Source organism: Ranitomeya variabilis, chromosome 8 (genome assembly GCF_051348905.1).
Source record: "Ranitomeya variabilis isolate aRanVar5 chromosome 8, aRanVar5.hap1, whole genome shotgun sequence".
Classification (NCBI taxonomy): Eukaryota; Metazoa; Chordata; class Amphibia; order Anura; family Dendrobatidae; genus Ranitomeya; species Ranitomeya variabilis.
The window spans coordinates 70,060,070-70,076,361 of record NC_135239.1 but is presented as its reverse complement, the minus strand read 5'-3'; the positions used below and the strand labels follow the sequence as shown (position 1 = coordinate 70,076,361).

Here is a 16,292-nt window from a genome sequence, read left to right as displayed (position 1 = left end):
ATAATAAATCCATAGACATGTAAAGGACTGGACCTCACACATTTCAGTCGTGGTGTGTATGTGGCAGCACCAGCCCTTACGCGCGTTTCGCGTAGGCTTCTTCGGGGGGCTGTACTGCGTGTGTCACTGACTTAGATTTTATAGGGCCACCGCACCTGAAGTTAATAGCGAGACTTAGTGAATGGCGCATGCACCAGTGACGTCGGCGCCGGAACTAGCATCACCGCCCGGCTGTCCGGGCTGAGCGAGAAGCCAGGGAGCCATAACCATGGCAACCATGACTCACACGCCCGAATCTCCGGATGAGGAGAATATGTACTTCTGAAGAGGCTTTTGAGCGTCAGGCGGTGGACCTTGGGGAGAGATTTAGTGAACGTGGCTACAGTAAGAGATGTATCAAGAAAGGCTACAAGAGGGCCAAACGCACTAATAGGACCTCCTTATTATCTCAGGACCATTGCCATCATGTGTCTGGAAACAAAAAGATGGGCAAAAATGGACAGCAAGGGGTTACTAGATTTATCACTACCTCTAATTCAAATTGGGAAGAAATACGGTCAATTTTGTCAAAACACTGGCCTGTTTTGAAAACGGACCCAGTTCTTAATCAGCATCTATCAAAAAATCCACTGATGACGGCTAGGCGCAGTCAAAATCTGCGTGACATACTCGTCAAGAGTCATTATGTGGCGAGACCCCTCGAAATTTTTGGAGTAAATAAACCAATGGTTGGTTTCTTCCCGTGCATGGATTGTATGGCTTGTAGAAACCACCAGAGAGCCATATCATTCACATCCTCGGATGGGACACACGAGTTTAAAGTCAAGGAGTTTATCTCTTGTAAGAGCACATTTGTTATATATTATGCAAGATGTACGTGTGACCTTATTTATATAGGGCTCACATCCAGGGAGCTACGTGTGAGAACACGGGAGCACGTGAGAGAGATCATAGCCGCAAGGGATAAGACTGATGTAAAAAATTTTAAAACAATCCCGAGACATTTTAGGGAAAAACATAAATGCAACCCTAACGATTTAAAAGTGTGGGGCATTGACAGGATCCACACTGGCATTAGAGGCGGAGATATGAAACGCCTGTTATGTCAGCGTGAATGTAGGTGGATTAATGTCCTAAACACAGTGGTTCCTTTTGGACTTAATGAGCAGAATAGCTTTGCCTCTTTCCTTTAGTATCACACATACCGTAAGTATCTGGACTTAGATTTTAATGTCTTCGTGCGTCTGTTCATGTTTTTATTTACGTGTTATTTGTTACTTTATTTCTAGTTATTCATGATGGGAATAGCATTGTTATTGACGTCCACCGCATCACGACATGAGTCTGAAAGTGGGAATTATATTCATCCATATATTCACAATACACTTTTGGATAAGTTTATTACGTCTATGCACTTTTTTATATCACCCTTGATGATGTTATTTACGTCTTTGTTTTATGTATTATATTATGCTTAATTATCTGTATATTTGATATCTAATTATTATGGTGGTATATAAATATTTTGCACAGCACTCTGCACTTTAGCCCCTTCACTGTATGTAGTTTTCACTGCGTTATATATACTTATACCCGCTCTCAGTGTTCTCCTTTCCGGGACTTGTGCGCATGACTGTGACGTCGTAGTGACGGTGCATCGCCGCCGGCGTCCATTGGGTCGGGCGTGTGAGTCATGGTTGCCATGGTTATGGCTCCCTGGCTTCTCGCTCAGCCCGGACAGCCGGGCGGTGATGCTAGTTCCGGCACCGACGTCACTGGTGCATGCACCATTCACTAAGTCCCGCTATTAACTTCAGGTGCGGTGGCCCTATAAAATCTAAGTCAGTGACACACGCAGTACAGCCCCCCGAAGAAGCCTACGCGAAACGCGCGTAGGGGCTGGCGCTGCCACATACACACCACGACTGAAATGGGTGAGGTCCAGTCCTTTACATGTCTATGGATTTATTATTGATAGAGGGTCCGCAGTGGGACTAGCATAGTGTAAACGTTCATAATATACTTTGTTTGTTGAACCTGTGACCTCCAGTCGTTGACCTTCGGTGTGTTATATGGTGCCTGTTACCCGTATCCGCTATTCACATAGTTACCCCATTATGACCCTATTGTGACTGTTAATTTTGTATTTCATTCTGAATTTTATGATGTTAACTAAATAAATGCTATTATCTTTTTATACCTTAAATGGCAGTGTTGTAACTCCTTTTTCAGATTATATATGTATTGTGTTGGAGTTCTTGTTGTCCGTCTTAGGACTTATATGTGGCTCCGTTCTAATGATTTATAAATCTTTTATATCTGTAGCTTTCCAGGACCTTCCTAATGCTGCAATCGGAGCTGCTACAGGACCTGAGCATGTGATCCCCGACCACCAATGAGAGGTCGTCCCGTCGGCATGCTCAGTAGAAGAAAAGCAGGACTTAGTCCCTGGAACGTCTGCTTGCCGCTGATCAATGCTGGTTGCAAAGGCTGAGCCTGGAAAAGCAGCTGTAACCAAACGCACAGTATCTGCTTGAGCCAGAAGCTGAGACCGATGTCTCTGCTGAGCAGGCTCCACTGCGGCTGATGGAAAATGAGAGACCGCAGCGGACACGGTTCGAGATTCCCCCTGTGCAGCGGTGGGAACTCGACACCTAAGGGTATGTGCACACGCTGCGGATCCGCAGCAGTTTTCCCAAAGTTTACAGTACCATGTAAACCTATGGGAAAAAAAAAACGCTGTGCACATGCTGCGGAAACGCAGCCGATTATTTGCCACAGCATGTCAATTCTTTGTGCGGATACCGCAGCGGTTTTCAACCAGCACAATAGGAAAGTGCAGTTGAAAACCCGCAGAGGAATCCGCAGAAGAAACCGCGAGAAAATCCGCAGTGGTTTTGCACTGCGGATTTTCCAAATCCGCTGCGGAAAAATCCGTAGCAGAATCCGCAACCTGTGCACATACCCTTACAGTCACTGCCTGGTGGTGTTATTCAGTTCAGTCACTGTCTGGCGGTATTATTCAGTCCAGTCTCCGTCTGTGGGTATTATTCAGTCCAGTCACTGTCTGGCGGTATTATTCAATCCGTCACTGTCTGGCGGTATTATTCAGCCCAGTCACTGTCTGGCGGTATTATCAGTCCAGTCACTGTCACGCAGTATTATTCAGTCCAGAACTGTGCGAGGAACTAGGAGAACCCAGAAGAAACCCACATAAACAAGTGAAGAACATACAAACTCCTTGCAGATCCTTGGTGGGATTTGAACACAAGAACACTGTGCTGCAAGGCTGCAGTGCTAACCACTGAACCACCATGCTGCTCTATCGCTACTTCATTCATTATATATAGGATTGTCAGAAATAGCTGAGCGCTGTCCTGGGCTTTCTATCCATTTCTTCTAAATAATGAATGGAGCTGAGGTTGAACAAAAGCACCTCTACTGCATTCAACATGGAACTCTGCAGAGCCTGGTTCTAGACTTGCAAAGCCATCTTCTCGGGATTGCTTGGGACCTTTAAAACTTTGTACGGTATCCCCTAGCCTTTGGTCCAACTTTAGTTGGCCATACACATTAGACAAATGTTGGTTGAACCAAGCCAATAAACAAGAGCCCTCCATGCAAGTTACATACCTGTGGCTCAAACGATGGTTTGGCCAATCTCACCTGGATCTCTCGCAAACACAAAAGCGCTCATTCTGCCTAGAACACTCTGGTGGCGGCTTATCACAGAGAGAACACAGGGATCGGCAGTCTGAATTCAGACACGCCAGATCCTTCATTCCATCAGGAGCCCCATACACATTAGTCTATTTTCTGAAGCTGTTCTATCAGCAGGTTTAATGTATATGGGGTGTGACTAGTGATGAGCGAGTGTACTCGATGCTTGGGTTTTCCCGAGCACGCTCGGGTGACCTCCGAGTATTTATGACTGCTCGGAGATTTAGTTTTCATCGCCTCAGCTGAATGATTTACAGCTACTAGCCAGGCTGAGTACATGTGGGGGTTGCCTGGTTGCTAGGGAATCCCAACATGTAATCAAGCAGGCTAGTAGCTGTAAATCATTCAGCTGCCACAACGAAAACTAAATCTCCGAGCTGTCATAAATACTCGGAGGTCGCCCGAGCGTGCTCGGGAAAACCCAAGCAACGAGTACACTCACTCATCACTACATGTGACGGTTCATTGTGAATGTTCATATCAGTACACTATCAGCGGTGGCTGAATCATCATCCAGTGTGCAGCAGGAGAACTCTAAAAGGTTGAAATTACTGTTATTGTGAACAGTTAGGCAAGTTAAAGATGAAATAATCTCTAAAAGGGCTAAAGTTAAAGATGACACATTTCCTTTGTATTTTAGGCAAATTATATATGTATACAGTGTATATATATATATATATATATATATATATATATATATACACATACAGCACAGAGCAAAAGTTTGGACATGCCTTCTCATTTAAAGATTTTTCTGTATTTTCATGACTATGAAAATTGTACATTCACGCATCAAAACTATGAATTAACACATGTGGAATTATATACTTAACAAAAAAGTGTGAAACAACTGAAATTATGTCTTATATTCTAGGTTCTTCAAAGTAGCCACCTTTTGCTTTGATGACTGCTTTGCACACTCTTGGCATTCTCTTGATGAGCTTCAAGACGTAGTCACCGGGAATGGTTTTCACTTCACAGGTGTGCCCTGTCAGGTTTAATAAGTGGGATTTCTTGCCTTATAAATGGGGTTGGGACCATCAGTTGTGTTGTGCAGAAGTCTGGTGGATACACAGCTGATAGTCCTACTGAATAGACTGTTAGAATTTGTATTATGGCAAGAAAAAAGCAGCTAAGTAAAGAAAAACGAGTGGCCATCATTACTTTAAGAAATGAAGGTCAGTCAGTCCTAAAACTTGGGAAAACTTTGAAAGTGTCCCCAAGTGCAGTTGCAAAAACCATCAAGTGCTACAAAGAAACTGGCTCACATGAGGACCATCCCAGGAAAGGAAAACCAAGAGTCACCTCTGCTTCTGAGGATAAGTTTATCCGAGTCACCAGCCTCAGAAGCCGCAGGCTAACAGCAGCTCAGATTAGAGACCAGGTCAATGCCACACAGAGTTCTAGCAGCAGACACATCTCTACAACAACTGTTAAGAGGAGACTGTGCAGCAGGCCTTCATGGTAAAATAGCTGCTAGGAAACCACTGCTAAGGACAGGCAACAAGCAGAAGAGACTTGTTTGGGCTAAAGAACACACGGAATGGACATTTGACCAGTGGAAATCTGTGTTTTGGTCTGATGAGTCCAAATTTGAGATCTTTGGTTCCAACCACCGTGTCTTTGTGTGACGCAGAAAAGGTGAACGGATGGACTCTACATGCCTGGTTCCCACTGTGAAGCATGGAGTAAGAGTTGTGATGGTGTGGGGGTGCTTTGCTGGTGACACTGTTGGGGATTTATTCAAAATTGAAGGGATACTGAACCAACATGGCTTCCACAGCATCTTGCAGCGGCATGCTATTCCATCCGGTTTGCGTTTAGTTGGACCATCATTTATTTTTCAACAGGACAATGACCCCAAACACACCTCCAGGCTATGTAAGGGCTATTTGACCAAGGAGAGTGATGGGGTGCTACGCCAGATGACCTGGCCTCCAGAGTCACCAGACCTGAACCCAATCGAGATGGTTTGGGATGAGCCGGACCGCAGAGTGAAGGCAAAAGGGCCAACAAGTGCTAAGTATTTCTGGGAACTCTTTCAAGATTGTTGGAAGACCGTTTCCGGTGACTACCTCTTGAAGCTCATCAAGGGAATGCCAAGAGTGTGCAAAGCAGTCATCAAAGCAAAAGGTGGCTACTTTGAAGAACCTAGAATATAAGACATAATTTCAGTTGTTTCACACTTTTTTGTTAAGTATATAATTCCACATGTGTTAATTCATAGTTTTGATGCCTTCAGTGTGAATTTACAATTTTCATAGTCATGAAAATACAGAATAATCTTTAAATGAGAAGGTGTGTCCAAATTTTGCTCTGTACTGTGTGTATATCAGCTTCTAGATGCTTTTTGTAGCCAGACGAGAGTCTTTCAAATCTTGTTTGAGGGATTTTCATCCATTCTTCCTTGGAAAATTCTTCCATTTCTGTGAGATTCCTGGGTCGTCGTGCATGCTCTGCTATTTTGAGGTCTAACCACAGATTTTCAGTGATGTTTAGATCAGGGGACTGTGAGGGCCACTGTAAAACCTTCAGCTTGGGCCTTTTTGAGGTAGTTTATGGTAAATTTTGACGTATATTTAAGATCATTATCCTTTTGTAGGAGTCATCCTCTTTTCAACTTCAGCTTTTTTACAGATAGTGTTGAATTTGTTGAAATTTCATTTAATCCATTCTTCCCTCGACCAGTGAAATGTTACCTGTGCCACTGGTTGCAACACAACCCCAAAGCATGATTGATCCACCCCGGTTTAATGGTTGGCGAGATGTTCTTTTCCTGAAAAGACAGGACTTGTTTCCAAAATCCATCAGGCTTGTTTAGATGCTCTTTTGCATATTTCTGAAGGTTAGTTTTATGGTAAGGACACCAAAGACATTTCCTTCTGATGACTCTTCCATGAAAGTCATATTTGTGCTGGTGTCTCTCTCTGAACAGTAAAACAATGTACCACAACTCCAGAGTCTTCTAAATCTTTCTGAAGGTCTTTTGCAATCATGCGGGGGTTCTGATTTCCCTCTCTAGCAATCCTATGAGCAGTTCTCACTGAAATTTTGCTTGATCTTCTAGACCTTAACTTGAGCTCCACTGTTCCTGTTAACTGAAATTTCTTAATTACAGTTTGAACTGAGGAAAGGGCGACTTGAAAAATTTTGGCTATCTTCTTATAGCCTTCTCCTGCTTTGTGGCGTCCACCATTTTCATTTAGTGCTAGGCAGCTGCTTATAAGAACCCATGGCTGCTGTTTTTCAGCACAAGATTAGAGGAGGCTGGGTGTTTATAAAGCTGGGAAATTTGCATCACTTGGCCTTTCCTAACGATGATAGTGAACAAGCCATAACCCTAAGAGGCTAATTAAGGTCTGAAACCTTGGTCAAAGCTATTTGAGCACACAAATCTCCAAGGGTGCACAAAGGTTCGCATTGGTCCATTTTGCTTTTTTGTAATTTCTAAAATGTGAAAAAATTCAATGTTTTTGCCTAAAATACAAACGAAATGTGTCATCTTTACTGTTAGTCCTTTTAGAGATAATTTCATCTTCAACTTGCTTAACTGTTCACAATAACAGTAATTTTGACCAGGGGTGCCCAAACTTTTACATGTCACTGTAATGTGTGAAGTTCAACCTGTGACTTGCCCATATTATGGCAGTAACACCAAGACAGCTAATACCACCACAAATTCCAAAGTATATTTTATATCAATATAATGTAATTATCTCAAATATATAAAATTATTTATTATTAACTACTGCAAATAATATATGTCATTCACCTGTGAATGGTTTTATGTTTTTGTACAAATAACTGATATCCATGGATAATCTGCTGTAATTTTAATGGGTCATGGTCAACTGATTGAAAGCCAATCTGGCATTAAAAAAGCAAATCAAAGAGGAATAGTGCGGGGCCATAATTGTTAAGGCCCCACATACTAGTGACTAATATCACACACTAATGTCGACAGGTTTGGCCGAGAGTCCAATATGTATGGGGGGAGATAAGAATGTGGCATGTCCAATCCTTTTGCTCTCAGAGAAAATCCACCGCCAGAGGAGTCTGTCAGCGACGCTCTCATAGAGAACACAGAAACGCTCCTGCATACTGGCTACATGGGGGAGATGGCTGGTGCCCGAACAATCGGCAGAACCATTGGTCAACCCACAGCTATCTGACATCTATGGGGGGCTTTAGTGGTTGTACCAGACAAGGGTACAGTAGGATGACTGTACCACGGAAACCTTCAAAAAGAACCTGAAGACTCACCTCTTCCTACAAGCCTACAACCTGCAGTGATCCTCATTCTACTGAACCGCCGCACAACCAGCTCTACCCTCTCCTAGTGTATCCTCACCCATCCCCTGCAGACTGAGACCTAACGGGCAGGGTCCTCTCTCCCTCTGTACTTGTGTGCGCCTTGTTTTGCCCATGTTTATCGTACTTGTCTATAATTGCCCCTTCCATGTGTAAAGCGCCATGGAATAATTGGCGCTATAAAAATGTATAATACTAATAGTGACTAAACCATTTGTCCTTCACTTAGTATTTCAGGTTTGTGGCCAGCTGGTCCCGACTTGGTAAACAGGTTACTTTACCTAAACCTTCAAGATCTGGTCCAGGTGGATTACAAGCCAATTAGCACGTTAGTGATTGCAAAGAGTCAGCAAAGACAGGGTGGGATAATAGAAACAAAGGAGCAGATGGGGGCTGGGATCAGACCAAGATCCTGGTGTCACACCATCATCCACATTGCCACTTCATCCTCCTATACCACATCAAGTACTGGTACTGCAGCAGTATGAGATAGATAGATAGATAGATAGATAGATAGATAGATAGATAGATAGATAGATAGATAGATAGATAGATAGATAGATAGATAGATAGATAGATATGCGATAGGTAGATATAGATAGATAGGTAGATAGATAGATAGATAGATAGATAGATAGATAGATAGATAGATAGATAGATAGATAGATAGATAGACAATCTGCATGGGTTTATTTATTGTGTCAAAGGTTGGAGTGTGAAACTTTGTCATTTATCCTCCCCTGAATCTTCTACAAACATGAAGGAACAGTTGTCTGCAGTTTTATATTTTGCAATTGCTTTCCGCACTGAGTGTTGTAACAGGAGTGCGGTGTTACTTTATGCCACTGTGCAACTGTCTTTTATTCTCAAGTTGTCTTTTGCTGAATCCACTTGATTTATTTGAGAATTGCTTTAAATGCAATCCCTCAACACTGATCTCATACTAATTGCCTTTTTACAACAGTGATTTGCTAAAGATCCATACGCAGGGTTACAGGAACATTAGGCTTTCCCAATCTGCAGCTATATCTGTCAGGTCCAAGCCCGTACACACCGGACGTCCAGACACATTTCTAAAGTGACTGTAATGTAGAAAACAATTCTCTCCGGGGTGGATTGTGCTAATCCAATATTAGGAAACTGCTACTACAGCGAGGCCCTAATATCTATCTCCGCAGGCTTACACAGCATTAGTAATGGAGGGCCACAGTCTGTCCGGGGGCTTTACCTTGTTCGAGCCTAAAGAGTCTTTTCTCCAACTTCTCCATGTCATTGAGCATCAGTACCCGGACCTGCTTAGCGGGCTCCATTGTGGTGTCCTGGCTTTGGTGTCCTTGTCAGATCACGGGCAGGTGTGACGATAGAGTACAAGTGACCCCTGTACAAAAAAATAATTATAAAATGAAATCAAAAGCCAATAAATAGAGAAACGTAAAGCTGGCAGACTCCATTCAATGAGAGAGCACGCTTACATTGCTGAAACCTGCCCCAGCTAAGCAATGAGAACGACAGGCAGGCCGACCCTGCGGGGAAGTAACGAGGGACCCCGGGCTGGGATCAGTGGGGAAGGTGTGCAGCCATACACCGGAGCTGTCACACTCCCTGTGCCCCAGGATTAGCAGGAGCACTAATAACACCATGTCGGCATGTAAACCATCCTTGTTATCCAGCAAACAATCTAAATATATATGCATCTCACCTCCTCCTCACGGACTCCCCCTTCAAAGACCCTCTAAATGTCCCTGAGACTCAGACAGAATGTAGGACGTGCAGAGAGGCAGAGAGTCAGGACAGTGCAAAGAGCAGGGACCTCCCAGTGTCCTCCACATCTCAGGCCTCCTCCTCCTCCTCTGGGCCCTGCACACATGCAGCCTGCTGGGCCCTGCCTCCTGGCTGGGAGGATATTACAGCTCACACCTCCCAGGGCAGCCATGGTGTATAGGCACTGATCCTATCCATATCATGTACAGAAAATAGCAGCTGTGCCAAGCTAATCACAAGAACAGTGTAACCCTGTGTGATCCCAGCACTGTGCTCTCCTGCTACAATATTTACTCTGATTGTTTGATAATACAGCAGCACTGCTCTTCCATATGAGCTGACCTCAATCACACTGGTGTATATTCACACTAGTGCCTGGCGTGGGTTTCATCCTTCCCAAAATTGTGACAAAACCTATTGTGACAAACTAATGTATTTTTCCCAAAAAACTCTAAAAACTGCAGCCCACAAAAAAATTACAGGAGCAATCAATGTGTGAACACACTCTAAAGACACAAACGACATACGGATATATCTCACGGATCTTTTCTACTTTTGCACATTTTTTCTGTATTAGAACTTGTTCACACGTCATTTTTTTTATTTTCATGGTTTCTGAAATGTCGTGCACACAATATTTTTTTTTCTTGCGGATTTGAAGTAGTGTTATATCTGCAGCATGACAATTCTTTCAGAGTTTTCGCAGCAGTTTTCAGCCATTCAAATAACGGGAAATACGCATAAAAAACATAAAAAGGCAAGAAAAAAGTGTGGCAAAAACATACTTTTTTATACAATGTTCTTCCTGGGAGAGACATGTTTATGATGCAGAAATGTCTGCAGCAAATACTTCATGTGTGCTCAAACCCTTAAGCCGGCGTCACACACAACGTATAAAAATACGGTCTATTTTTTACGGCCGAGAATCGCAGAAATGTTCCCGAACAGTGATCCGTATGTCATCCGTGTGCAATGCAAGGATGAGGTTTTTTTTCTCATTAAAGTATCCGTATGGCATCCGTATGGCGAGATTTTCTTGCCGGCTTGCAAAATGAACATATAATGGATCCATGGCCTCAAATATTTGTGAAAACATATATATAGTCTATATATACACTGCTCAAAGAAATAAAGGGAACACTAAATTCACACATCCTAGATATCACTGAATGAAATATTCCAGTTGTAAATCTTTACTCATTACATAGTGGAATGTGTTGGAACAATAAAACCTAAAAATGATCAACGTAAATCACAACTAATATCCCACGGAGGTTTGGAGTTGGAATGATGCTCAAAATCAAAGAGGAAAATGAAGTTACAGGCTGATCCAACTTCAGTGGAAATGCCTCAAGACAAGGAAAAGATGCTCAGTATTGTGTGTGGCCTCCAGGTGCCTGTATGACCTCCCTACAATGCCTGGGCATGCTCCTGATGAGGCGGCAGATGGTCTCCAGAGGGATCCCCTCCCAGACCTGGACTAAAGCATCCGCCAACTCCTGGACAGTCTGTGGTACAAGGTGACATTGGTAGATGGTGCGAGACATGATGTCCCAGATGTGCTCAATCAGATTCAGGTCTGGGGAACGGGCGGGCCAGTCCATAGCTTCAATGCCATCATCTTGCTGGAACTGCTGACACACTCCAGCCACATGAGGTCTGGCATTGTCCTGCATTAGTAGGAACCCAGGGCCAACCGCACCAGCATATGGTCTCACAAGGGGTCTGAGGATCTCATCTCGGTACCTAATGGCAGTCAGGCAACCTCTGGCGAGCACATGGAGGACTGTGCTTCCCTCCATAGAAATGTCACCCCACACCATTACTGACCCACTGCCAAACCGGTAATGCTGAAGGATGTTGCAGGCAGCAGATCGCTCTCCACGGCGTCTCCAGACTCTGTCACGTCTGTCACATGTGCTCAGTGTGAACTTGCTTTCATCTGTGAAGAGCACAGGGTGTTAGTGGCGAATTTGCCAATCCTGGTGTTCTGTGGCAAATGCCAATCGCCCTGCACGGTGTTGGGCTGTGAGCACAACCCCCATCTGTGGACGTCGGACACTCAGACCATCCTCATGGAGTCGGTTTCTAATTGTTTGTGCAGACACATGAACATTTGTGGCCTGCTGGAGGTCATTTTGCAGGGCTCAGACAGTGCTCCTCCTGTTCCTCCTTGCACAAAGGCGGAGGTAGCGGTCCTGCTGCTGGGTTGTTTCCCTCCTACTGCCCCCTCCCTGTCTCCTGGTAGCTCCTCCAGCCTCTGGACACTACGCTAACAAGACACAGCAAACCTTCTTGCCACAGCTCGCATTGATGTGCCATCCTGGATGAGCTGCACTACCTGAGCCATTTGTGTGGGTTGTAGAGTCCGTCTCATGCTACCACGAGTATGAAAGCACAACCAACATTCAAAAGTGACCAAAATATCAGCCTGAAAGCATTGGTACTGAGATGTGGTCTGTGATCCTTAGGACACTCTGGATTACGTGGACTACGGCGTACAGGAGAGTACGGTATATGGGCATCGGCGATTGGGTGTTAGTTGAGTATAGTGTGTTTTTGATTTTTATTTGAATATTTAATTATTTTACTTGTTTTATTTTTATTTTAAGTTTGAGCACATGCGCCAGCTGACGAGAGACTTCTCCCATCAGCGGAACCTGCTACAACTATTATCAGTGACAGCAGACGTAGCCTGATTGGAGTAGTAGTCTCCTATCAGCCGACGCCGGTGACCTGCGGTAAGCTTTTTACCACTGGTCACAGTATCTCTGCAGGGTTACGCTGATATCTGACAGCGTGAACCCGCAGTGCTCTGGCGGCAGTAATGTTATCACCGATCAGAACCGCCGCGCCAGTTTCTCGCGCTGTCACACAAATGACAGCGTGGGAAACACCATAGGAAATCTGTAAAAAATCGTCAAATCCGCAAACATTTTTATACCTGCATTTTTGCTGCCGATTTGACTGAATAAATTGAAGTCATTGGGTGAAAAACGCTAAAAATCCGCACAAAGAATTGACATGCTGTAGAAAAAAAACGCACTGCAAATACTCAAAGAAAATTAGTGATCGTGTGCACTACACTTCAGGATTCTCATTGATTCTCGTTGCATACCGTAAATCTTGTAGCTTCGAAACACATGTAGCAAATTCTGCACTATTTTTGTTCCCATAAAACTGTTGGTAATAATGATACTTTCTATGCATGTGTTTTAGTGCCCTCTAGTGGAGAGTCAGAGAAGGATGTCCTCTTTTCCTTCATTTAAAGGGGTTTTACAATGATAGTAAATGCATTCTGTGCGAATAATCTTTGAAAAACAATAAACTTTTCAAATGCAATACATTTTCAGAATTGCATCCTTTTCCAAACACAGGGTGTTAGGAATATAGCTCGGCCAGTAGTGGTTTTCCTGTAGTAAATGGGTTATGTGTGCTGAGACTGAGGACCACTCAATCCACTGTGGGCAATGCCCATAGCACTGCTCAGAGAGGTTATAGGCTATGTGCACACATTGCGGATTTACTGCAGATCCGCGGCGTTTTTTCCGTGCAGAAACGCTGCAGAACTGCAAGTGATTTACAGTACAATGTAAATCAATGGGAAAATAAAATGCTGTGCAAATGGTGCGGATAAAATTCCGCATGGAATCCGCAGCGGATTAACCCCTTCAAGACCTTGCCCTTTTTCGTTTTTGCGTTTTCGTTTTTCGCTCCCCTTCTTCCCAGAGCCATAACTTTTTTATTTTTCCATCAATATGGCCATGTGAAGGCTTGTTTTTTTGCCGGACAAGTTGTACTTTTGAACAGCATCATTGGTTTTAGCATGTTGTGTACTAGAAACCGGGAAACAAATTCCAAGTGCGATGAAATTGCAAAAAAAGTGCAATCCCACACTTGCTTTTTGTTTTGCTTTTTTGCTAGGTTCACTAAATGCTAAAACTGACCTGCCATTTTGATTCTCCTGGTCATTACGAGTCCATAGACACCAAACATGTATATGTTATATTTTATCTAAGTGGTAAAAAAAATTCCAAACTTTGCTTAGAAAAAAAAAACATATAGCGCAATTTTCCGATACCTGTAGCGTCTCCATTTTTCGTGATCTGAGGTCAGCTGAGGGCTTATTTTTTGCGTGCCGAGCTGACGTTTTTAATGACACCATTTTGGTGCAGATACGTTCTTTTAATTGCCCGTAATTACATTTTAATGATATGTCATGGCGACCAAAAAAACGTAATTCTGGCGTTTCAAATTTTTTTCTCTCTACGCCGTTTAGCGATCAGGTTGATCTTTTTTTTATTGATAGATTGGGCGATTCTGAACACGGCGATACCAAATATGTATAGGTTTGATTTTTTTGCCTATTGTTTTATTTTGAATGGCGGGGGGGGGGGGGTGATTCAAACTTTCATATTTTTTTTATTTTTTCATATTTTTTAAAACTTTTTTTTTACTTTTGCCATGCTGCAATATCCTCCATGGGAGGCTAGAAGCTGGCAAAGCTGGATCGGCTCTGCTACATTGCATCGCTCATCAGATCGCCCCTATGCAGTAGATTTACTGCATTGCTATGAGCGCTGACCACAGGGTGGCGCTCATAGCAATCCGGCATCAACAACCATAGAGGTCTCAAGGAGACCTCAGGTTGTCATGCCGACATATTGCTGACCCCCGATCATGTGACGGGGGTCGGCGATGCGCTCATTTTCGTCCCGATGGCCAGAAGCGGTAGTTAAATGCCGCTGTCAGCATTTGACAACAGCATTTAACTAGTTAATAGCTGCGGGTGAATCGCGAATTTCACCCGCCGCTATTGCGGGCACATGTCAGCTGTACAAAACAGCTGACATGTCCCGGCTTTGATGCTGGCTCACTGCTGGAGCCAACATCAAAGCAGGGGATCTGACCTCCGCTGTACTAGTACGGCGGAGGTCGTGAAGGGGTTAAAAAAAGGACCATGTCAATTCTTTGTGCGGATCTGCAGCATTTCTGCACCCATTCCATTATAGGAAACACAGGGGTAAAAACGCATGAAATCAGCATACAATCCGCAGCAAATCCACATAAAAACGCACAGATTTTGACCTGTGTTTTCTGCCAAGAGATGCAGAATCCGCACAGAAAATTCCACAGACAAATCCGCAATGTGTGCACATAACCATAGGTCAGGTTCACATTACGTTTTAAAAGTCCGTTAGATGGACTGCGTTACACCACGGCATAACGTGGTGTAACGCAGTCCGTTAACGCTGCCATTAAGCTCTATTTTGGGTGCATAGCTGTGGGCATGCGCTAGCGATGTGCCGTCATTGAGTGACGGACCCTGGGACGCAGGCTGCAGCGTTTCTGGGTCCGTCACTGCTAGCGCAGATAGAGCATCAGCTAGCTCTATCTGCGCTAGCAATATGACATGTTGGCACTTGTGCCAACGCAGCCCATGTAACGCATGTGTTGAATGGGCTGCTTTAACGCAATGTGAACCTAGCCATAGGCACATAAGCGGGCAGCGCTGTTATATGCAGCCGTCTGCCTGACCTATCATCAAGAACAGATAATGAGGCCCTCTGTGACTGCTGGCCTGGGCTGCGCATGCTCCAGTTATTGTAGAACAACGCTGTCTGACCGGGGCAGAAGAACTGCATAATATCAGTCCTTGCGATAGTGCAGGTTGTCTGTTGCATTGCATGCCACAATGCTGTGTGCCTCATGTGAATGGTCTGATTGGCTCTCTGAGCAGACAGCGTTGTTCTATGCAGCACTATCGCCAATAATGAGCACAGTCTGCTATACAGCACAATGCTGTCTGACTGGTGCATGCGCAGCACAGGCCAGCAGTCATGGACCACAGGCTCATTATCGGTTCTCAGTGATAGCATAGGCAGACGACTATGTATAATAGAACTGCCTGGTTCACCTGAACAAGCTGATTTCCTCCCTGACCAATGCTATAACGCCACGTGGGTGATAAATACAGAAGTGGTGCATATGTTTCTATTACACTTTTCCTCTGATTGTTCCACTCCTGGTTTTGGCATACAAATACTGAGGTAAAATACTGACCAAATACTGAACGTGTGAACATGGACTTAGCGCTACTCACATTGGGTGGTGTCCTCCTTATTCTCTACACACAGAACACATTTACTACCAAAAAACCATATGCGCATGCTGGACCAGATCAGGAGAACCCTACTACTGGCCGAACTACAACCTTATCAGCCTGTAATAGAAGACACAATTCTGAAAATGGATGGCATTTGAAAACTTTGTTTCTCAGAGATATTTCACACAGAATGCATTTAATACCATTGTAAACCCCCCAGGAGGACCACATTTGTATATTTGTGCAAACTGGAGACTGTTACCCACCTGGCTGTACTGTGATTACTGCAAAGTTTGGTGAAGGAAGAATAATGCTATGGGGTTGTTTTTCAGGGGTCGGCCTAGACTCCTTAGTTCTAGTTTAGCATAGCAATAGATTTTTGATAATTGTAGCG

At 43.9% G+C, this 16,292-nt stretch overlaps 1 protein-coding gene across 5 annotated transcripts in view; it reads right to left on the bottom strand.

The window, feature by feature from the left end:
• The window catches only part of AGL (amylo-alpha-1,6-glucosidase and 4-alpha-glucanotransferase), an 85,791-nt gene that overhangs the window by 53,215 nt on the left and 16,284 nt on the right, over positions 1-16,292 (bottom strand). For 2 of the 5 annotated variants that reach the window (XM_077276374.1, XM_077276371.1), the window contains exon 3: positions 9,260-9,409. In XM_077276374.1, coding sequence (XP_077132489.1) covers positions 9,260-9,341 — 82 coding nt within the window. In that variant the 5' untranslated portion in view covers positions 9,342-9,409. Of the gene's footprint in view, positions 1-9,259; positions 9,410-9,503; positions 9,622-9,730; positions 9,970-16,292 lie in introns of those variants that run through there. The other 3 variants (XM_077276373.1, XM_077276370.1, XM_077276372.1) reach the window with 3 other exon arrangements.